This window comes from Anomaloglossus baeobatrachus, chromosome 6 (assembly GCF_048569485.1).
Source record: "Anomaloglossus baeobatrachus isolate aAnoBae1 chromosome 6, aAnoBae1.hap1, whole genome shotgun sequence".
NCBI classification, from domain to species: domain Eukaryota; kingdom Metazoa; phylum Chordata; class Amphibia; order Anura; family Aromobatidae; genus Anomaloglossus; species Anomaloglossus baeobatrachus.
Window position 1 is genome coordinate 163,579,668 of NC_134358.1, and position 24,154 is coordinate 163,603,821.

The window sequence follows — 24,154 nt, forward strand, 5'->3', positions numbered from 1 at the left end:
CAGACATCACTAATGGGGGGGCACACAGACATCACTAAGGGGGGGGCACACAGACATCACTAAGTGGGGGCACACAGACAAGGCTGATGAGGGGCACACAGACAAGGCTGAGGGGGGGCACACAGACAAGGCTGAGGGGGGGCACACAGACAAGGCTGAGGGGGGGCACACAGACAAGGCTGAGGGGGGGCACACAGACAAGGCTGAGGGGGGGCACACAGACAAGACTGAGGGGGGGGGCACACAGACAAGACTGAGGGGGGGCATACAGACAAGACTGAGGAAGGGGCACACAGACAAGACAGAGGGGGGGCACACAGACAAGACAGAGGGGGGGCACACAGACAAGACTGAGGGGGGCACACAGACAAGACTGAGGGGGGGCACACAGACCTCACTAAGGGGGGGGCACACAGACCTCACTAAGGGGAGGGCACACAGACCTCACTAAGGGGAGGGCACACAGACCTCACTAAGGGGGGTGCACACAGACCTCAATAAGGGGAGGGCACACAGACCTCACTAAGGGGGGGCATACAGACATGACTGAGGGGGGCATACAATCATCACTGAGTGGGGGCACACAGACATCATTGAGGGGGGGCACACAGACATCACTAGGAGGAGACTGGGGAGGCTGCACACAGCACTTGGAGCTGCACACAGCACTTGGAGCTGCACACAGCAGTGGAGGAGGCATGCTACACCGGAGAAGGGGCGGGGAGCGGGCGGCACACAGCGCCGTGCAGCGGGCGGCGCACAGCAGTGGAGGGGGCATGCTGCACCGGAGAGGGGGCGGGCAGTGGGCGGCACACAGCGCCGTGCAGTGGGTGGCACACAGCAGTGGAGGAGGCATGCTGCACCGGAGAAGGGGCGGGGAGCGGGCGGCAGTGGCACACAAGTGCCGTGCAGCGGGGTGCACAAAGCGCCGTGCAGCGGGCGGCACACAGCAGTGGAGGGGGCATGCTACACCGGAAAAGGGGCAGCGAGCGGGCGGCACACAGCGCCGTGGAGCGGAAGGCACACAATCGCTGGAGAGTGGGCGGCACAATGCTGGAGGCAGTGAAGGTGATGTGGGACGGAATCGCAGAGCGATAAACCCGCCCACAAAGTAAGTCCTGAGCACACTGGCCACTGCCACCGAGAGCGCTCATTGGTGTGCGCAAGCAGCGCATGTGGAGATTTAAAGAGGCGGCAACCGGCAATATCGCAGCGGCGCGGCCACAGCACTGCCACCCCCGGAAATCTGCCCGCGGGCCGCACAAAAGTTCATGGCGGGCTGCATGCAGCCCGCAGACCAGAGGTTCCCCACCCCTGCTTTAGATTAATGAAGTTATTAAAGTTGTAGGGGCTTGTCACTGTACAATTCAGTCATTGTGCCTTTGCGTGAACAACATAAGCCTAATTTCATCTTCATGGGTGACAATGCTCCAGCTCATAGCTCATCAAGGTTACATCATTAGGGAACGGCTGCTGGAGACTGGGGTGCATCAAATAAAGTGGCCGGCACTTTCTCCAGACCTGAATAACATAGAAAACCTATGGGATCAGCTGAGTCCCACCGGGTAGAGACTCTTAATTTTGTACTCCAGAATCTCAATGACATGAGAACCACCTTTCAAGAAGAGTGGGATGCTGTGCCTCAGCAGACAATAACTCTATCGCATCACACACACACACACACACACACACACACACACACACACACACGTTCATGCACACCTGGCGTTATATAATGTTATATAATACAATCGCACCTCATGCACTCTTTTCTCCCCCCTTGATCTCTCTTCTCCCCCTTCTGTCCCTGCGCTGTCTCCTCTCCCCCATGCTCTCTCTTCTCCCCCTGCACTGTGAGTGCAGCATCTTTACTGTGGAGCAGTGTCCCAGCGGTGCAGAGATCAGTGCTGCTGACTGCTGGTATCGGGTGACGTCCCTTGTCTCTGCTATAGGCAGTAATCAAAAGCCAGGCGCTCAGCATGCTGCGTTCATCACATATTGCAGAGTGACCGCACATGGGAGGAGAGAGCACATGGAGGAGGGGGGAGACAGTTACCCGGGCCCCATACATCATAATGGGCCAGGGACACCGTCTGGCAAAAAGCGCTGACTGTTTCCCCAACAGTGTGTGGGTCACCCTGTTTGTCCAGTGCCCCAGCACATACAGGGCAGGGGAGAAGACAGTGCACAGATAGCAGCGCACAGGGTGCGGGGGAGGATGAGAGGAGGCGGGGGCTGCATCGCACTGTACCTGGTCAGCAGCAGGGTGGCAATATCACGTCGGCTGTGATGCCCGTCAACAAGCTTCTGCCCCTGTCAACGTGACATGACAGGAAGTAGCAAAATCCCAGCAAGAGCAGTCACATAACCGCTCTAAGCCTGGGCAGAGGGGCTGACAGCAGGGCAGGTAGATAGTTGGTATCTACCTACATGGCCCTATGTAGTAGCCCAGTAGTGAAGTAAAAAAAAAATAAGCGAAATAAGCTGAATAATACCTTTAATCTGAGAGTAGCATAACGTAGAATCAGAGATCCTGGTTCCAGCAGTGTTTCATTTACTGGGCTGCTTAGTGTAGTTTTCATAATCTACTGCTGATTAAACAGTGATTTTATCATTACAGGATTGCTTGGTGTGCTGCCAGGTAGTCCAGCATATTCATGAGCTCTAAAAATGACTAAGGGTGCCAAATACACTGGAACAGAATAACCCAAATAGTGTTATAGAAAATAATAAAAGGTAAATACCAAATTATCAAAAAGTTCCATGCATGTAATATTATGGGCATAGATGCCCAGGCTGTATGTATAAACAAAACTGAAATTACCAAAAAAGACCATACAAAGAGCCATAAAATATAATTTTATTAGTTTAAAAATAAAAACAAGGTATAGACAAAAGTGATTGAAAGAAACACCAACATAGCAGCAGGGGAGAAATGAGTGAAATAAATATACCAGTGCAACGCTATATATACAGCACTGCTTGTACTATCAGAAAATTTTTTTAGTAATAATAAAGCGATTGTATGCATAAGCAGGCGAGGTCATACATAATAGAGGGTACAGATAGCAATCAGGGTTATACCATCACATTAGATCCATAGCTATCAGAGTAATACCCTCAAATTAAATCCATAGCAATTACCTAATGGCATCTCCTCCTGCTGGTGCTGGCGTCCGTCCCTACACGTGTTTCAGCATAAAGCCTTCATCAGGGGGCGTGGCGTCAGACCAGCGGAGGTTACGTTATATGCGCAAAGCAGCCAATGGGCTGTTAGATGACATCACTAACCGGGATTGATTGGCAGCGCATGCGTCCAGCCAGGGAACCCCCGCGAACACACAGAGCCGCGTCATCCAAAGAGGAGGGACGTGACGCGAGCAGGCTCCGACCATGTGACCAAGCACATGATCGGAGCCCGGTCACGCGACGCCGCCCCTCCAGGATACTGACGCGGCGGCCAGTGACCGCCGGAGACCCAGTCAGACGCATGCGCATAATCCCAAGTGGAAAAATCCTGGCTATGCGCATACACATATTGGGGTAAGAATAAGAAAATCTAATAAGAAAACATGTATAGACATCAGTGCAAGTAGTCCATGGAAAAAATATATATAGACATAAAATCATGTGTAAATATGAGAACATATACAGCTATATATAATAAATATGTGAATAAAGTGCATAGTGCAATAAATGAAGGAGAGTAGATTACCCAATGGATACAACTATTAAAAAATGAAATCTAGTGAATAAAATGTATAAAAAAAAATCCATAAATAAATTACAATATGTGTAAAGTACATATACATACACATTTACACATATATGTATACACTAAATTATAACAAGAAAAACATATATAAATATATATATATATATATATTCTCAATAGCTAAAAAGTGATGTTAATAATTGCAGAAAAAACATGCTACCAAAAGTGCAAGTGTGCATACCAAAAATATGTATGTGTATTTTTGTAGCTAAAAAGTGATGTTAATATATAAATTACAGAAAAATGTCATGCTGCCAAAATTACAAATGCATACCAAAAATAGTGTTTACCCATAAAAATCTCTGCTGAGATAATGTGTATATATGTGAAATAGTGAGATATATAGCTATAGATATAAACAACTACACCCAAAAATACAATTGTCAGAATACAAATAATATATCACTGACAGAAAAAAATTTTTATACATAAATTACATGTGCATACAAAAAGCTCCATATATTAGGACAATACGTAGATGTTCCGAGGATCACTGATGACGAATAAGTTGAAAGGATAAGAGAATAAATCTGAAAAAATAAAAAAGATGTAAGAATACAAATAAGAAACATTATGAAGAAAACAACCACTGGTATAAAAATAAAGAAATTTTTAAGAAAGGATAAAATGCATAAAAAAGACACCATAAAATATCAGATAATGGCCAGAATAACAATTCCAAGAATATACATAAAAATATAAAATGCAAAAATTGTTTGAATAAGAACAATATTAATTAGAATGAAGGAATGGAGCAAAGGACAAATTTTCATTCAGTCCTTTGGGAAACACTGTATCCAAAGTCCAAATCCACCTGCTCTCACACTGGGATAATTTCTTCATTGTGCTGCCCCCACATATATTTGGGATTATTCGATCAATGCCCCTGACCCGTAAGAGAGAGGCATCACAGTGATGATGTTCCTTAAAATGTCTAGGGATACTCTTCAGGGAACAGATGTCATCTTCCTTCAGAGCTGATGTAATGTCCCTCATGTGCTCACGCACACGAACTTTCATCTCTCTTGTCGTTAATCCAATATAGATTCGAGGACAGGGACAAGTGGCATAGTATATTACTGAACGGGTAGAACACGTAATACTGTGTGTGATCGTAAACACTCTAGTGTTAGATGAGTTCGAGAAACTCGTGGCTCTCTCAACATTGGGACAGGCCACGCATTTGCCACATGGAGTACAACCCCATTTGGGGCGAACATCCGAAAAAAAGTTTTTCTGCAGCGTTGGTCGATAATGACTAGAGACAAGAATATCTCCAAGGTTTCGTGCTCGTCTGGCAGTGATTCTCGCTTTCGGGGAGATATACTGCTTAATGATCGGGTCAGTAAGTAAAATGGGCCAAAACTTGTTAATGCAATCTCGCATTGTCGACCACTGAGAATGGAATTTAGTGATCAGTCTTACCTGATTAGATGATGAATCTTTTTTGGTAGAATATAAGAGCTGTTGCCGATCCGAGTTCTTAGCTCGGTAGTATGCCCTATTGATAATTTTCTTGCTGTATCCGCGATCAGTAAATCTTTTCCTTAATGCAGTTGCCTGTCTTTCAAAATCGACATTATTTGAACACACTCGTCTGATCCGGAGAAATTGTCCCGTTGGTATCCCTCTGAAGGTTTGTGGCGGATGGGCGGATGTAGCGTAAAGGAAGGAGTTCACTGATTGTATTTTTTCTATAGATGTCCGTCTGCAGCTGGTTTGATCCATCACGTTTGATTAGAACATCTAAAAAATCAATCTGATTAGGATCTGATTTGAAAGTCAAACGGATATTGAGTTCATTTTGATTTAAGCATGAGAAAAAAGATTCTAGTTCCGATTGTGATCCCTTCCAGATGAAAAAAACATCATCTATGAAGCGTGTCCAAAAGATAACACGCTCCATAGATGGAAAAACATCCCCCATGAATAGTTCTCTCTCCCACAGCCCCAGGAATAGATTGGCATATGAGGGGGCACATGCCGCCCCCATAGCCGTACCCCGGAGCTGTAGGTAGAAGGAACCATTGAATGTAAAAAGGTTCATGCCACCCCCTGATGAAGGCTTTATGCTGAAACACGTGTAGGGACGGACGCCAGCACCAGCAGGAGGAGATGCCATTAGGTAATTGCTATGGATTTAATTTGAGGGTATTACTCTGATAGCTATGGATCTAATGTGATGGTATAACCCTGATTGCTATCTGTACCCTCTATTATGTATGACCTCGCCTGCTTATGCATACAATCGCTTTATTATTACTAAAAAAAATTTCTGATAGTACAAGCAGTGCTGTATATATAGCGTTGCACTGGTATATTTATTTCACTCATTTCTCCCCTGCTGCTATGTTGGTGTTTCTTTCAATCACTTTTGTCTATACCTTGTTTTTATTTTTAAACTAATAAAATTATATTTTATGGCTCTTTGTATGGTCTTTTTTGGTAATTTCATATTCATGAGCTCTGTATAACTGTTAAGGGGGCTTTACATGCTGCGATATCGGTACCGATATTGCTAGCGAGTGTACCCGCCCCCCGTCGGTTGTGCATCACGGGCGAATCGCTGCCCGTGGCGCACAACATCGCTAACACCCGTCACACATACTTACCTGCCCTGTGACGTCGCTGTGGCCGGCGATCCGCCTCCTTTATAAGGGGGCGGGTCATGCGACGTAACACGGCAGCCGTCCAATAGAAGCGGAGGGGCGGAGATTAGTGGGAAGTAACATCCCGCCCACCTTCCCTCCGCATTGCAGAGGAACGACAAACAACCTCGTTACTCACCAGACAACGATTTTTGGTGTTTGGACGACCTCTCTAAAACCAACGATTTTTGTCTATTTTGCGATCGTTTAAGGTCGCTTGTACGTGTTACACGCTGCGATGTCTCTAACGACGCCGGATGTGCATCACAAACATCGTGACCCCGACGATAAATCGTTAGCGATATCGCAGCGTGTAAAGCCCCCTTTAGTCCATATTAATGCCGGTAGATGAGTGCTCTCAAACCTCCATGGTGTATAGCAAATGCGTTTGAGTGGGAGTGGAATTTAAAAACCTAGGAATCCAAATAAATGCCAATATTGGGTCCTTTGTTTCCTTCTTTGAATTTACTCCCCTTGTATGCTAACTTGCAACAGAAAATTAATACCTGATGGAAGCTACCCTCAACAGTGATTGGCCGAACAAACCTAGTCAAAATGGCTCTGATTCCTGAATTTCTCTTTATTATTCATAATACACCAGTATGGCTTCCCCTGAAACATCTTTTTATAAGTTCCAAGCTATGTTTAGGGAGCTGATTTTGAAAGAAGAGGATTTCCCAAATTAAATATGCTACACAAGGATAAGGAAGATTGGGGTCTGATCTCACCGATCTTGTGCCTATACTTTCTGGCTACACAGCTTCAACGGCATAAAGTGCTGCAGGGCAACATAGTAACTGTGCTTCAAGATCATACAAAGGCATCCTGATTATATTTTTTTTGGAGGTGGGGTATCAAGGGAGGCTCCAAAACAAACAAACTCCCAACGAACAAACAAAATCCCTTCTGATCAAAACCTGGGAAAAAAATTAAACAATTTATTATATACTGGATATACTCCATTTACTCCTAAATTGCAAAACCTAAAACTTCCAGAGATGTTTAGCTTAGAGGGTTTTAGCCCTTGGAAAAATTTTATTTCTCAACTCTATTCAGATAGGGGGATTTTAAGACTTTCCAACAACTAAAAGATGAATTCCTTATCCCGCACAAGTACTTTTTCCAATATCTTCAAATATGCCATGCTTTGTCTAAACAGGCTAAGATTGCGCAGCTCAAAAGTCATTTACTACTTACCATGGTTTCAAGCCAGAGTTGCGTAAAAGGAGCTATTTCATGATTTTATAGATTATTCCTGGCAAAATTAATCTCGAACCATCCATTAAAAATAAAAAAGCTAGGAGCAGGATATTGGTGTAATTAACCCTGAATATTGGGATATACGCCTACTGTATCCTGCCTCATCCCCTGTAAACTGTGAGCCCTCGCGGGCAGGGTCCTCTCTCCTCCTGTACCTGTCTGTGCCTTGTATTGTTTATGATTATTGTACTTGTCCCTATTATGTATACACCTTTCACTTGTAAAGCGCCATGGAATTAATGTGCTATAATAATAATAAAAAATAATAATAATATACTCTTAATAATGTCTTCAGTCCCACAAGTGTCTGCCAGTGAAGCTCAGAGATTGTAGCAGTTGTATTTATTACATCGGGCATATAGAACCCCTAAATTTCTTTATAAAATAGGGGAGATGGCAGACAATAAGTGTCTGATATGTGGGATTTGTCAAACTGATCTCCTACATCTGTTCTGGTTGTGTGGTTTACTTAGGAACTTTTTCAAACAGACTATAAACTATGTAAATAATGTATTTAATATAGAAACTCATTTGCAGCCCATGGTATTTGTTCTGGGATATGTGGAAGGGCTAACGAAAAACGTAAATGAAAGTTTAGCTATTAAAGGGAATCTGTCAGCAGGTTTTTGCCATCTAATCTGAGAGCAGAATAACATAGGGGCAAAGATCCGGATTCCAGTGGTGTTTAACTTTTCTGGGCTACTTAGTGTATTTTTTATAAAATCACTGTTTAATCAGCAGTAGATTATCATTGGTGGACTACTTGGCATGCTGTCAGGTAATCTGGTAATTTATTGAGAGAATGCATCTTCTGGTTTGGTTAGAGGAGGGAATCTACAAAAAAAATAAATAAGATATGGAGAAGATGGATAGGCTATCATAGTCAATCTATTTTTTTTTTTCACTATTGGGTCATTACATGGGTAAACATCTGAATTATATGTGTCCACGGGAGCTCGCACCTGCGGATATATCCTAAAGTACGTCTGCAGGCTTCTCGCAGCAGCTCCCCGGAATCCGCAGCTATACATAGCTGTGGGATTCCAGCGAAATAGCTGCGGTAAACCTGCGGACATTCATGCAACTTACCTGCAGAAGTCCTGACCTCTATCTCCATAGTGGAGAGGCGGGACTTCCACAGGTATTTCCACAGGAATAATTGACATGCAGTTATTTGTGGCTGTGGGAAATCCACAGCATGTTCTGCAACCGCACATACAATGAAACAGACACTCCCCATGTCCCATAGGATAACATGGGGAGTGTTAGTACTTGCTCAAACCTGCGGATTTATCTAGAAAATCCAGATAAATCCGCAGGTTTTCCGCGGCAAAATCCGCAGGTTTTCCGCGGCAAAATCCGCAGGTACATAGTCTTGTGGGCACATAGCCTTATAGGGCATTGTTTCCTAATATATAATGGGGTATAGTGATAATAAGTTGTATTGGAAATACTCATGGGACTTGTCAGGTCAAAAAATAGTATGCTGGTTTCTTTTGTCATTCTCTTGTATTGGTAATGTGCTGATAACGATATGTGGTAACTAGTGATGGGTGGACCCAGACTGTAAAAGTCTGGATACATGTGGGTTCAAAAGTGCTGGGCCCGGGCCAGGGAACTGTGGGTAGCGATCTGAGTAACTCCGGTAATTAAAAAATAAATAAATAAAGGAAAAATAAGGGAAAAGCAGGCACGTTATACTTACCAGTGTCCCGCTCAGCTGTAACACTACTTCCGGGCCGCTCACTCTACTTTCGGAGTCATTCCTTATTCTTCATACATATGCACTGCTTCCCCTGCCCATCGACAAAGTTGGCGTCTCTGGTTACAGCCAGACGCACCCCCATCCTGTGTGACAGCGTGTCAGACTGCTCTCAATCACAGATGCAGTGTGTGTTCCTAAAGTGTAAAAATAAAATAAATTAAAATTGGCTTAGGGTCCCCCCCCATATTATGATACCTAGCACAGATAAAGCATATGGCTACAGGCTGCAGCCCCCAGCCGTGCGCTAATCATCATGGCTGTGGTTGAAAATAGTTGAAAATAAGAGCAACCGCATGCGGCTTTTTTTTTTTTTCTAATTATTATTATTATTATTATTATTATTATTATTTAAATAAATTGTGTGTGCCTTCACCTAACAGTCGGGGAACTAAAATCTTCCTTGGATTCATTTTTTTGTATAAATTCTAGTTAATAATTTTCACTCTTACTTCTGTAGAGATCTCACCTTCCTGACTGGTCATTATTCAAATGTGATTTGTTAGGGAATTTCAAATGTTGCTTCCAAAATGTCCAACATCAATTGGAACAATTTGAGATGCAAGTTGCACCGAAAACTGGTGTACAATGCTTTATGAATGTATGGCGTTTCCTTTATGCTGTCTTGCACGTTATAATAATCCATTGTTCTTTGCAGGCTTGTTTATGTGGTCTCTTCTTGTACCCTTAGGTGACCTTATCAGTGCCTTGGAATTTCCGTTCCTCTACATTCATACATTTCATGGTGGATGTTGTGCTAGGTAAGACGGCTGCTAAATCTGACAGCAATTTATAATAAAGCAGCACCTCTAGTGGTTTTCCCAAATTTGAATATCACAATCCTGCACTGTAAATTTTTTTTTTTTTCTTCTGGAAGTGATGGTGTGCTTTGAGGCTGAATGTTTAAGAAAATAAGTGGCATCACGTCAAGGATAGATTTATGAAAATCTACCATTTTCAGCTTCTGTAGCCTAAACATTGTTAGTCATTCAGATGAATCCTTGGCCTAAATCCATAAGAAACCTTTCTACACCAGTTAGATGAATCGGCCCCTTATTGTTTACCAAGATTAGTACAATTTTATTCTTTACTTGCAGTGGGATTTTTGGGTTCCTGCTTACGTTGCTATCAGTGAAGTTAAGGAGTAGCCTCTCCTCAACACATCATCTTTCATGGAGTTTCTTTGCTAAGGTAAGCCATCTGCTAAGGTGTATAAACAACATCTGAACAAAAACATGTGAGGGAAATTTTTGGTGGTCAGAATTGAACACCATAACCCCTATACAGGACATAGAGGGTAAGTAATCCCTGGTCGCGACTCCATAAGCATATAAAGAACCATAGAAAAGAGTCAATGACACTACCCTAATGCAGAAAAGTGTACACATTTTATGAATCACTTATATAAACAAGCAATATTAAAACGTTCAAGATGTGCTGGTAAGGATACAAAAAGGATGGAACATACATCACAATGCTGGCTATGTATATAAAAGGCAAATCAGGCTATGGCTGGGAACTTTGTGTCAAAAGTAGTGAATTTAACCAAGGTACTCAATGGTTACACTATAGAATACATAAAGTGCAGCATAGTGCGGGATTGTAATTAATGCTAGGCAAAAGGCCGGTATAAAGTGCCTATTATGCAGAGCATATCACTCACAGAGTAAGAGAGGGAGGGGGGCTCAAATCCCCTACCACCCGAGGAGGTAACCAGAGAGAACACAAAAATACATTAGGTTAAGAAAGACACATACCCATAATAACCAAGTCAGCAGGAACAGGGTGCAGCTCCACTAGACCCCAACGCGTTTCGCGAGGGCTTCTTCTTCACTGGGTATGTGTCTTTCTTAACCTAATGTACTTTTGTGTGCTGCTTATAATCAGGTGCGTCTTATAAAGTGAAAAATACAGTATATATGTGTGTGTGTGTGTGTGTGTGTGTGTGTGTATATATATATAAATAAATACACACACACACACCCCATATTTTTCGCTTTATAAGACGCACCGCCAAATTTGGTGACCTCAGTCATAGGTCTCGCTGTGTGTGAACCGAGCAGCGATCTGGCCCCTGCTGTGAGATCGCTGCTCGTTACACACAGCCCTGGTTCGTTTTCTTCAAAGGCGCTCTCCCACTGTGACACACAGATCGCTGTGTGTGACAGCGAGAGAGCGACGAAATGAAGCGAGCAGGGAGCAGGAGCCGGCGTCTGGCAGCTGCGGTAAGCTGTAACCAAGATAAACATCGGGTAACCAAGGTGGTTACCCGATATTTACCTTAGTTACCAGCCTCCGCAGCTCTCACGCTGCCTGTGCTGCCGGCTCCGGCTCTCTGCATATGTAGCTGCTGTACACATCGGGTTAATTAACCTGATGTGTACTGTAGCTAGGAGAGCAAGGAGCCAGCGCTAAGCAGTGTGCGCTGCTCCCTGCTCTCTGCACATGTAGCTGCATTACACATCAGGTTAATTAACCCGATGTGTACTGTAGCTAGGAGAGCAAGGAGCCAGCGCTAAGCTAAGCGGTGTGCGCTGGTAACTAATGTAAACATCGGGTAACCATACCCGATGTTTACCTTAGTTACCAGTGTCCGCAGCTTCCAGACGCCGGCTCCGTGCAAGCGCAGCGTCGCTTGCACGTCGCTGCTGGCTGGGGGCTGGTCACTGGTGAGATCTGCCTGTTTGACAGCTCACCAGCGACCATGTAGCGATGCAGCAGCGATCCTGACCAGGTCAGATCGCTGGTCGGATCGCTGCTGCATCGCTAAAGTGTGAAGGTACCCTAAATGCTACTTTACACACTGCGATATCGGTCCCGATATCGCTAGTGTGGTTACCCGCCCCCATCTGTTGCGCGACACGGGCAAATCGCTGCCCGTGATGCACAACAGCCGTCACACACTTACCTGTCCGGCGACGTCGCTGTGACCGGCGAACCGCCTCCTTTCTAAGGGGGCGGTCCGTGCGGTGTCACAGCGACGTCAATGAAGCGTCACTGAACCGCCGCCCAATAGCAGCGGAGGGGCGGAGATGAGCGGGACGTAACATCCCGCCCACCTCCTTCCTTCCTCATAGCGGCCGGGAGGCAGGTAGAGAGAGCTTCCTCGCTCCTGCGGCGTCACACGCAGCGATGTGTGCTGCCGCAGGAACGAGGAACAACTTCGTTACTGCTGCAGTAACGATAATTGAGAATGGACCCCCATGTCACCGATTAGCGATTTTGCACGTTTTTGCAACGATGCAAAATCGCTTATCGGTGTCACACGCAACGGCATCGCTAATGCGGCCGGATGTGCGTCACAAAATCCGTGACCCCAACGACTCCGCATTAGCGATGTCGCAGCGTGTAAAGTCCGCTTTAGTCTCAACAGACAAGTGACTGTTCTGTCATGTTACACCCACTCATAACTGTGTTTTCACAAGCAGGCATGCATCTTTGGTATCCATGTTCCGCCTGTTGCATTAGCCTTAGGATTAGACTTGTTTCATGTATTTATAGGGTGCAGTTCATAGCTGATCCTTTTATGGCTCCTCACGTCCTATTTGATTAATGTATGTCTATCCCCATTACTTTAGACCACGAGTGCTCAGTCAACCACTAAACATATATTGCATTAACTTGTAATGTAGTTACTATAGCAGCAGTGTGTTTTGGTAATTCCAACCATAATTATACTGTGGAAATATTGAGACTTTCCTGTATAATCCTTTTAAGATGTTTTGATATTGCCAGCACGCCACAGGAGCACATATACGGTTTCAGCTGTCACAGGCTCTTAAGCATGGAGTGCATATTCTGTTCCTTCATATATGAATTAATTTGTGCATATTAATTTTAGATTTCATTTTTTGTTCCTGTGTAGATGCCCAGCATGGCAAACATGATATATAAAATACATCACCAAAAAAAAAGAAACCGCCATTACCAACACAAGTTCAGATTACCAATGCACTAGCAGGATGCAGCAGACTCCCATGATAAAGGTGGGGGCAGCACAGGTACAAAATACTGATGAAACAACTACTCACAACCTACCAATTCATGGAGGGGGTGGCTGCCTAGTATTAAACATGCGTTGGGCACCAGTGACACATTTGTCTATTGATGATGCTGATTCTATTAGATCAGGTAGGCTGCACATCACTATAGGAGTGCACCCCACATTAGACACCCCAATTCACCCAACTAGCACTAAAGGGCCTGGCTGCATCAGCATACTTGCAGTATCGGGCACTCGAAGTGACTGGGCGTGACCACTCGGTGATAGTGGGCGGGGCGGAGACAGTGGGCAGGAGCTGAGATGGGGTGGGCGTGCCCAGCTTAGGTGGCCCAGTGTTTCCTTTTGCAGTGCAATAACCATTCATTTTTAAGTCCAGGTAGTTATGGAGTTCTTTATAATAGAAGCAGGGGTCTGGGGCCAAGACCCCCAGTTCAGGAGGTTGCAGGGGGAGATGAAGTTACACCTTGCATAATTAAAGCAGCATTCTTACTCTCTGATTGCTGGGTGTGATGCCTGTCTTGGTGAGGTGGCCCGGCATTTCCTTCTGTGCAGTGTATAAAGGGACACTGATATGTTCAAATTTTATTCTATTATGCAGACCCCCACTTCTATTACAAAAAACTTCATGACTACATGGACTTAAGCTGGTGATGCCCACCCTATCTCCGCTTCCGCCCACTATCTCTGGGCATTCCCACCCACTGTGTCCGCTCTGCCCACTATATCCACTCAGTAACTTCCAGTCCCCGATACTGCAAGTATGTTGCTTCATCTTGCGTGAAAATAATGTGGCATAAAAAGATATAAATGGTGTATAAAGTACATGAAGTGTTAGTCCATATTTGGGCCAATATACGCAAGCTCACAACCCGGCTGCATCCTACTAGTGCATTTGTGATTTGACCTTGTGTTGGTAATGGCTGTTTTTTTAATTTATGTCCTATATGGGCCTTTTTTTAATTTGGTGTAGGCACTCACAAGCATGGGGACCCTTGACATGGTTTGCAAATGTGTGTATTTTGGCAAAGATATGGACTAATACTTCATGTAATTTGTACATAATTTTTATCTTTTATTGCACGTTTTCATTTTTATGTAGGATGCAGCCAGGGCCTTGTGTGAATTGGGGCGTCTGTGCTGTGGGGTTCACTCATATAGTGCCGGGCAGCCATCTAATCTAATGTGAGCATCATCTATAGGCTGTAAGCCAGACACTGAATCACACGTACCTGTGTGATTAACGCCCCATGCAGGCCTTATCAGTATGCATGTTTTATACTAGGCAGCCACCCTCTCCATGAATTGATAGGCTGTTTGTGAGTGTTTGTCTCATCAGTATTTTGCGCCTCTGCTGCCCCCACCTTTATCATGGGGGTCTGCTGCATCCTTCTAGTGCATAGGTAATCTGACCTGGTGTTGGTGGCTGCTTCTTTTTCTGTGATGTTTTTTGAATTTCTGTTCTTCTAGCTGTAGTACCCGGGCGTTGCCTGGGATAGTAACGATCTCTCTCCGAGTTTCTGTCTGTCTTTGTTTGTCTGTCTCTGTGTGTCTGTCTCTGTCTATATCAGTCTCTCGGTCTGTCTCTCTCTATCTCTGTGTCTATCTCTTTGCCCGGGCTGTCTCTTTGCCCGGGCTGTCTCTGTCTCCATCTCTCTGTCTCTTTCCCCGTCTGTCTGTGTCTCTGTCTGTGTCTCTGTCTCTTTCTGTCTCTCTCTCTATTCGTCTTACCACCGACATCTTATTACCTCACACATAAGCTTCTTATACTAACAGTTTTTGTTCCTATAGCAACCACTGACAGTTGCTATTAATAGCCCGTATCTCCCACCTCCATTCAGATTAATAGATGCAGGATTTTGGAGACTAACTGTGAAGCGCAGGATTAAATTTTCCCATCCAAACATAGTCTATGATGTTCCCTGAGTCACATGAGGCGTCTGTGCAAAATTTTATGATTGTAAATGCGACGGTGCAGATTTCTTTAGTGGACACACACACACACACACACACACACACACACACACACACACATATATACATACACTAAGCTTTATATATTAGACAAGCTGTAGTACCCATCGTTGCCCGGGATAGTAACTGTCTCTGTCTCTCTCCCAGTCTCTGTCTGTATCGCTGTCTGTCTGTCTCGCTGTCTGTCTGTCTCGCTGTCTGTCTGTCTAGCTGTCTGTCTGTCTCGCTGTCTGTCTGTCTAGCTGTCTGTCTGTCTCGCTGTCTGTCTGTCTCGCTGTCTGTCTGTCTCGCTGTCTGTCTGTCTCGCTGTCTGTCTGTCTCGCTGTCTGTCTGTTTCTCTCTCTCTCTGTCTCTCTGTCTCTCTGTCTGTCTGTCTCTTTGCCCATCTGTCTCTCTCGCTGTCTCTTTGCCCGGTCTGTCTCTTTGCCCGGTCTGTCTCTTTGCCCGGTCTGTCTCTTTGCCCTCTCTTTGTCTCTCTCTATCCGTCTCATCACCGACATCTTTTTACCTCAAACATAAGCTTCTTATATTAACAGTTTATTTTGTTCCTATAGCAACAACTGACAGTTGCTATTTAGAGCCTGCAGCTCCCAGCTCCATTCAGTTTAATGGCTGCAGGATGCTTGTAGAGTAACTGGAAAGCACGAGGTTAAATTTTCCCGCCCAAACATAGTCTATGACGTTCCCTGAGTCACATGGAGTGTCTGTGCAAAATTTCGTGATTGTACATGCGACGGTGCGGATTTCTTTAGCGGACATACACACACACACACACACACACATATGCACACACAAATACACTGAGCTTTATATATTAGTTTTGAGCTATTTTCATACACCTATATAGTAATATTTATTAGTCACTATGACTTAGTGTGAAACTTTATTTTAGTTGCAGCCTTTACTTTTCCAGATTAAAAGATATATATTTTTTTTCAGTAGTCTGTAATGGGTTTCAAGACCAATGCACTAATGTGATATTCATAAAAGTAATATGCTTACCTTAGTTATAACTATATTAGATAATTACACATGATTTCCATCTTAAGCAATTAGGTTATTAATAACATTAAGTAATATGCTCAAATGAAACATTAGGATTTATCCGGACATAGTAACTTAAATTGAATCGGTCAGCAGGTTTTTTCTATTTTATTACAAAAGAACATGCTGTAGGGGTTAACATACAGAATAAGAAATTTGCCTGTTATCACACTGTGTGATGTTTACCTGGAATGTTTATTTTAGCTTCAGGAGATTATTATTGCCAGATTAGGCCAGCTAGTCCAGCAGACCCCTGCTGTGATTATCAGCTCACTGTATATAGAGAGCATGATGTGGCCGGGGCCAGCTGTCTCAACTCTGCTGTATTGCTAAATCTAAAAACTCTGCTTGTGTCAGAACGGCTGCATCCAATAATCTAAGTGATACATTGTTGGATTCAGGATCTCACTGCGTACATCATGCTGCTCACAGAGTTTCAAAAACCTGCTGACAGGTTCTATTTAAATTCAAAACCTTCAATTTGCCCTAAAAGTAAGCCATAAGGGTATGTACACACATTTAAGTGTTTGGTGCAGACCTTTTTGCATCTCTTGGCAGGAGAAACAGCCTTAAAATTGTACATTTTGGTGTGTTTTTGGTACAGACTCTTCCCACTCATTAGTAAGGTTTACAACAGGAACTCTGAAAGAATTGACATGCTGTAGATTTAAATCTGCACCAAATCTGCAAGGCAAAGATGAGCAACATGTGCAGGAGGCTTCAGGATTCTCATTCACTTTGCTGACCTCAGGAAACATTTCAGGCTTTCTGACAATCTGCTTAGAAAAAAATACGACAAATCTGCAACATGTGCACAGGCCCTTATTATATCGTCAATTGCTTGCTCAGGTTTGGTGCAGTTTAAAAATTTTTTTTTCTTCACTGGACTGTAAACATAGGACAACATTTTTATTTATTTTTTTTATGGCCTTCAGTATAATCTCGAGCCATGGCGACTTAATGGATGAACACTCTGTAGGAAGATTGGTCTTGTGCAAGTCTAGATAGGTCCACTGGGGTCTTCTCTTCTCAGCCGTTTCTTGTATCGAACCATCAGGTTGCTAGTCTTCCTCTTCTCCTTGTTCCTGCTTTTCTTCCAATGATTATGTCCTTTTTCAGTGACTACTCAGCATAAAGGCAAGAAATGTACTTCTCTTGTGTGTGGGATCAATATCTGCTTCTGCTAATTTAAAAAAATAACTTCCAACAAAACTATGACCTGATCCATATTTATTGACTAGTAAAAAAAAATTATATATGGTACTTTTCTCAACTTAAAGCAAAAGTTTTTGATCAATAGTAAGTAAAACTAAAGGGGGCTTTACACGCAGCGACATCGCTAGCGATGTCGCTTGTGAAAGCACCCACCCTGTCGTTTGTGCGTCACGGGCAAATCGCTGCCCGTGGCGCACAATATCGGTAGTACGCATCACACATACTTGCCTTCCTAGCGACGTTGCTGTGGGCAGCGAACAGCCTCTTTTCTAAGGGGGCGGTATGTGCGGGGTCACAGCGACGTCACACGGCAGGCGTCCAATAGAAGCGGAGGGGCGGAGAGCAGCCGCATGAAAGTCACACCCACCTCGTTGCCAGAGGACGCAGGAACGCTGTTGTTTGTTGTTCTTGAGGTGTCACATGTAGCGATGTGTGCTGCCTCAGGAACGACAAACAACCTGCATCTTAAACGAGCAACGACATTTGGGAAATGGACCAAGTGTCAACAATCAACGATTTTGTGAGTATTTTGCATAGTTAGTGGTCGCTCGTACGTGTCACACGCAACGACGTTGCTAACAAGGCCGGATGTACATCACGAATTCTGTGACCCCCAAACGACATCTCGTTAGCAATGTCGTTGCGTGTAACGGGGCCTTAACTTTCTCTACACTTGTGAAAAATTCTCTTTATTTCTGTTGATCCGACACGTTCTATCGGTTTTACGTCTTGACTTATGACTTGTAGAAGTCTTGCAAGTAATGTTATTTGTTATGTGAGTTGAATACTTTAGTATGAATGATTCCTTTTTATTCCTACAAAAAAAAATAAATAAAAAATTATAGTATTTGTTTGGAGATTGCAAATCCCCCAGAAGCACACGATTTTCCAGTCTCTAATTAACATGCCTGTTCTTTCCATGACATCACTCCACAAACAGTGTGAACCCTATATGAAGGCTCGGGCTCTCCAGACAGCCCAGGATCCGTCTCCTTCCAATATTTCCCAGTGACATGATTTTCTATTAAAATCCATTGAAGCTTTAGGAAATGGGAAATCTTTTTTACACCAGAGTCACACTTGTGTGCTATTAATAGGCAGTGTCTGTGAGGTGCGGTACATTATTAACCCTTGATGCTGCTTGTCTCTTGCAGATGGTGAACTAGGAAGGGGTTAAACTACTTGATGCAAGTAGCGTGCTCCAGTTTAACAAAGCAAACATGTTTCTTGTACGCTTTTCTTGGGAGCAATGACCTGTCCAGATTTTTCAGGGATGCGAAAATATGAGAACAATTTGGCTTTGGATTTGCCTAGAGCAGGGGTGGGGAACCTTTTTACTGCCGGGGGCCATTTGGAATTTCCTACTAACCTTTGGGGGCTGCACAACATTATCAACTTGAAAAATAACCCAGCTATATTTGGTCAAACGATTAATTAACTCACCCCTACTGTGGAGGCAGGAGCTGCTTCTGTTTGGTGTGACTGTGATGTTCGGTGATATTGATCATCTTGTTTCTCACAGCTGCTTTTCCAGGTTTGTCTCGGTCTGGAGATGCTGGGGGCATATAGATCACAGGAGGGGCTGGGGCATATACATCACAGGAGGGGCTGGGGCATATACATCACAGGAGGGGCTGGGGCATATACATCACAGGAGGGGCTGGGGTGCATAAATTACAGGAGACACTGGGAGTACACATCACAGGAGGGGCTGGGGCATATACATCACAGGAGGGGGCTGGGGCATATACATCAGTAGGGGGGCATGGACAGCCTTGGCTGTGGCACAGACAGCACTAGGTGGCTGCACGGACTGCACTAGGTGGCTGCACGGACTGCACTAGGTGGCTGCACGGACTGCACTAGGTGGCTGCACGGACCGCACTAGGTGGCTGCACGGACTGCACTAGGTGGCTGCACGGACTGCACTAGGTGGCAGCACGGACTGCACTAGGTGGCAGCACGGACTGCACTAGGTGGCAGCACGGACTGCACTAGGTGGCAGCACGGGCTGAACTAGGCAGCACGGACTGCACTAGGTGGCAGCACGGACTGCACTAGGTGGCAGCACGGACTGCACTAGGAGGCAGCACGGACTGCACTAGGAGGCAGCACGGACAGCACTAGGTGGCAGCACGGACTGCACTAGGAGGCAGCACGGACTGCACTAGGAGGCAGCACGGACTGCACTAGGTGGCAGCACGGACTGCACTAGGTGGCAGCACGGACTGCACAAGGTGGCAGCACGGACTGCACTAGGTGGCAGCACGGACTGCACTAGGTGGCAGCACGGACAGCACTAGGTGGCAGCACGGACAGCACTAGGTGGCAGCACGGACAGCACTAGGTGGCATCACTAGGGAGACACAGAGAAGTCTGGGGGAGCATAGACAGCAACAGGAGGGCACAGACTGGGGGGCATAGAAAGCAGTGGGAGGGTACAGACAGCAGTAGCAAGTTCAGAGCACTGGGGGGTACATAGTGCTGAGGGGTGGCACACAGCACTGGGGAGCACGGACAGCATAAGGGGGCACAGACAGCACTGACCGTGGCATGGACAGCACTGGTGGCAGCATGAACAGCATTAGGTGGTGCGGACAGCACTGGGGGGGCATAGACATCACCCAAGGGGTACAGACAGCACTAGGGGAGCACACACAGTACTAGGGGGTACAAACTGTACTAGGGGTGTACTCAACATTAGGGGGTACACACTGCATTAGGGGGTACACACTGCATTAGGGGGTACACACAGCATTAGGGGGTACACACAGCATTAGGGGGTACACACAGCACTGGGGGTACATACAGCACTGGGGGGTACACAGCACTGGGGGGTACACACAGCATTAGGGGATACACACAGCATTAGGGGTACACAGCACTGGGAGGTACACATAGCACGAGGGGGTACACAGCACTGGGGGGAACACACAGCATTAGGGGTACACAGCATTGAGGGGTACACACAGCACGAGGGAGTACACAGCACTTAGCGGGGGGGGGCAGCGATGGGTTGCGTACTCACAGTGAGGGGGAGGAGGAGTCACGCAGACAGCAGGTCCGGGAGGCTGGTAAATCTGCTGCAGCTCTTGTGTGACTTATCGCAGCGTGCTGCCCCGCCCACCAGAGCAGACTAGCACAGGCCGGGGTTAAGCCTAGAATGTATGGGCTGCAGTCAGGTCCTGGAAGTCAGGATCTGGATAGAGCCCGTACATTCTAGCCTCTACCCTCAAGGCATCAGGCAGTGAGATTTAAAGGGCCGGCAGCCGGGAAAAGCGCGGCTGCTGCCAGAGCACAGCGGTCCCTGGGAATGTGCCTGGGGGCCGCATAAATAGTTCCCCACCCCTGGCCTAGAGTATGTCTTTCCGCTCCCTTTGTTTTAATATAGACACGCAGACTCCTGTGGAGCCATGTGCTTCATTATATTACAACTCTAGAGTCACGGAGAAGACGTACATATAAGTGTAGTGCAGATTTACTATGTGTTAATAGTTTCTATAGGAAGTCATATCCACTGGCATTGTTTTTTCTGGGTCTATGGTATTGTTAATGGGGATCTTACTTTGGATATCTTTGCACATATAAATATCAAGGATTCCGACTAAAATTTTATTGTGCACGTGAACAATAAGTTAATCTATATGCAAAAGTGATATTTTAATTAAGGAGCAGTATTACAATACAGTAAATAACATATGTAAATCATATAAATGCCAGGGGAGTGTGCCTGCAACCTTAGCTGTCCCTATGTAATAAAAGCACTCGCAGCGTATATCTAAAAGAAATAGTGCAATACATTGAAAATAAAATAAAGTGCAGATTTAGGTAGCAATGGTCAATGCCAGTAGCTAAATGCGTAATCAAAAATCAGTGTATGCTAAGAATAAAGACACTAGCTGTATGGACAATTCATAGCCTCAGTGAGGCCAGAGAAGGGGGCTTGTGTGGCCAGTAAATAGTATATATGTGCACTGGCAACATGATAACAACTGTAATAAATGATTAAATAAAGCGACCACTAAAGCTTACCCTCCAGATTAACATAAAGGTGCAGGCATGCTGAATGGATGGTCCAGTCCTCGACACATGTTTCACGGGTATAACATCCGCTTTTTCCAGGAGGTGTGTATCTAAAGGGTGCTTTACATGCTGTGACATCGCTACTGAACAATTCATCTTTCAAGTGGGAGGTGTGTTTGGCGTCACAGCGACGTCACTAAGCGGCCGCCCAATAGCAGAGGAGGGGCGGAGATGAGCGGCCGGAACATGCCGCCCACCTGCTTCCTTCCTCATTGCGGATGGACGCAGGTAAGGAGATGTTCGTCGTTCCTGTGGTGTCAAACATAGCGATGTGTGATGCCGCAGGAACGACGCACAGCCAGCGGCATGCACCACCAACGATATTATAAAAAATGAGCGACGTGTTAACGATTAACGATTTTTAGTGTTTTTGCAGTCGTTGATCGTCGCTTCCAGCTGTCACACGCTGCAATGTCGCGAATGACGCCGGATGTGCGTCACAAACACCGTGACCCCGACGATATATCGTTAGCGATGTCGCAGCGTGTAAAACATCCTTTAGTGCATTTTCCAGGACCTTTAAAGGGAACCAACCACCAAGTTTTTGGTATATGAAGTAAAGGCAGTGCCATACTGGCATTAGGATGCTGAATCCACGCTTTGTTGAAAGATCGGATGCTTGGTTGCTGAAATATCTTTAATCAAAGTTGCAGAAATGCACTTCACTTTTGATTTGACGTGTGCATTAGGGGCGGGCCTTTGTGGGTCAGGTCCTCTGTGTATATTATTCCTCCCACCCTGTTGTACATGTAATTCAAAGTGCAGTGCATTTCTGCAACTTTGATCAAAGATATTTTGGGCAACCAGGCATCTAGTTTTTCAACAAAAGGTATGCTTGGATTCAGCATCCTAGTGCAAAATCCTGGTGGTTGGTTCCCTTTTAAAAGGACCTGGCAAACATACTGTATATGTGACCGAAGCAGTGACGTTACTAATAGGTGAGAGCACGTTTGTCTTCAAGATCCCTGGTGTCTTCACGTTGTGCCAGCATTTTTTTCAGGTCACCCCCCCCTAATCCCACAAGATATGAACTGATTGATGTTAAAATACAATTGCCCATCTGCCGAATCCAAACCAAAACCGTAATCAATATTAACACAGGCCAAACAATAGCCGCATGAAAAACATCCTTTTCTTGGTGGAACCAAAAAAAGTTATGAGGACTAGGAACGTCTACGTACCAAGTAATCCCTGAGATTACTGAAAGATCTCTCTGGAGACAGGCTCAGTTCGAAGGATAAGTGAGTGCTTTTTAAGGCTAGAGCGCGTGGTACCTCATTCACGTTTGAATGTGGCGATAAATCGAATATTCTCCACAGCAGCTTGATTGCACTTAGAGGGTTGCAACAATTGAGTGTGTGTGATTTTTTTTTTTTGTTTTCTTTTTTTCCCACCCCATGGAAGCCATTCATTATGCATCTCTGACTGTAACCCTTTTGATCAAATCTGCTTTTTTCAGATCATTGGCCTATCTTATGAAGGTGGTCACAGTGGAACAGATCCGCCTCACCTGATGCAACTGTTGAACCTAGATCGCTTTGATAGTAGAGTGGCTGTGTGCTGAAGTAGCACTAGTAGAAAATTGATGACGGTCTACTTCCTGTACACATCGGTCTGGATAGCACAATTGAAATCGACCTCCAAACTGATGTCCAGAAAGTCGACCCTCCTACAGTCAGAACTATGAGTTAGTCTAATATTATAGCTTGTTGTTTTATTCCCTCATGAACTGTCTGAGCTATTCCGCTGTACCCTGCCAACAAAATGAGTAAATCGTCATTGTATCTGATCCAGCACTGCACATGGCCCACTACCCGATCGACCTTGCTGCCACTCAAGTCCCTCTCCCAAAGACCGAGGAACAGGTTGGCATACGAAGGCCACAGTCTGCCCCCATGTCAGTGCCGCGTTTCTGTAGATAATATTGGTCTTTAAGAATAAAAAAATGGTGGGTCAGGATATTATGTAGCCACTCAAGGACTAGGTCGCTCAGCTGAGTGTCTCGGTTGCTGGTCCCCAGGAAAAAGCGGGCCGCCCTAAGACCATTTACATGAGCAATACAAGTATATAATGACCTGATGTCAGCCATCACTAGCAGAAAATCAGAATCCGCATGTATTCTGATGTGGCACTGGGTGGGTGTTTGCTATGCCTCTCTGGCCGCTGACGCCAGGGATCTTGAGGACGCATGCGCCCTCACCTATTAGTAATGTCACTGCTCCGGTCACATGTCCGTTTTTCAGTTTACATATTTTATTAAGGAGCAATATTACATATCACTTTTGCATATGTAGCTCCACTTTTTTCTCCGTTTTTCCATTTATCTGTTTACGCGGAATGTGCCTAGCCTGGGTTCTTTAGACTCCAATACCTTTGTTTTTGTATCATGACCT

The 24,154-nt window shown here is 45.1% G+C and overlaps 1 protein-coding gene across 4 annotated transcripts in view; it reads left to right on the forward strand.

The window, feature by feature from the left end:
- SLC35D4 (solute carrier family 35 member D4) overlaps positions 1 to 24,154 on the forward strand; it is a 221,031-nt gene that overhangs the window by 115,490 nt on the left and 81,387 nt on the right. For all 4 annotated transcript variants that reach the window (XR_012724292.1, XM_075314451.1, XM_075314452.1 and 1 more), the window contains 2 exons: positions 10,137 to 10,206; positions 10,543 to 10,636. Coding sequence is in view for 3 of the 4 variants with exons in the window: in XM_075314451.1 (XP_075170566.1) it covers positions 10,137 to 10,206; positions 10,543 to 10,636 (164 nt within the window). In the remaining variant the exon portion in view is untranslated. The remainder of the gene's footprint in view (positions 1 to 10,136; positions 10,207 to 10,542; positions 10,637 to 24,154) is intronic.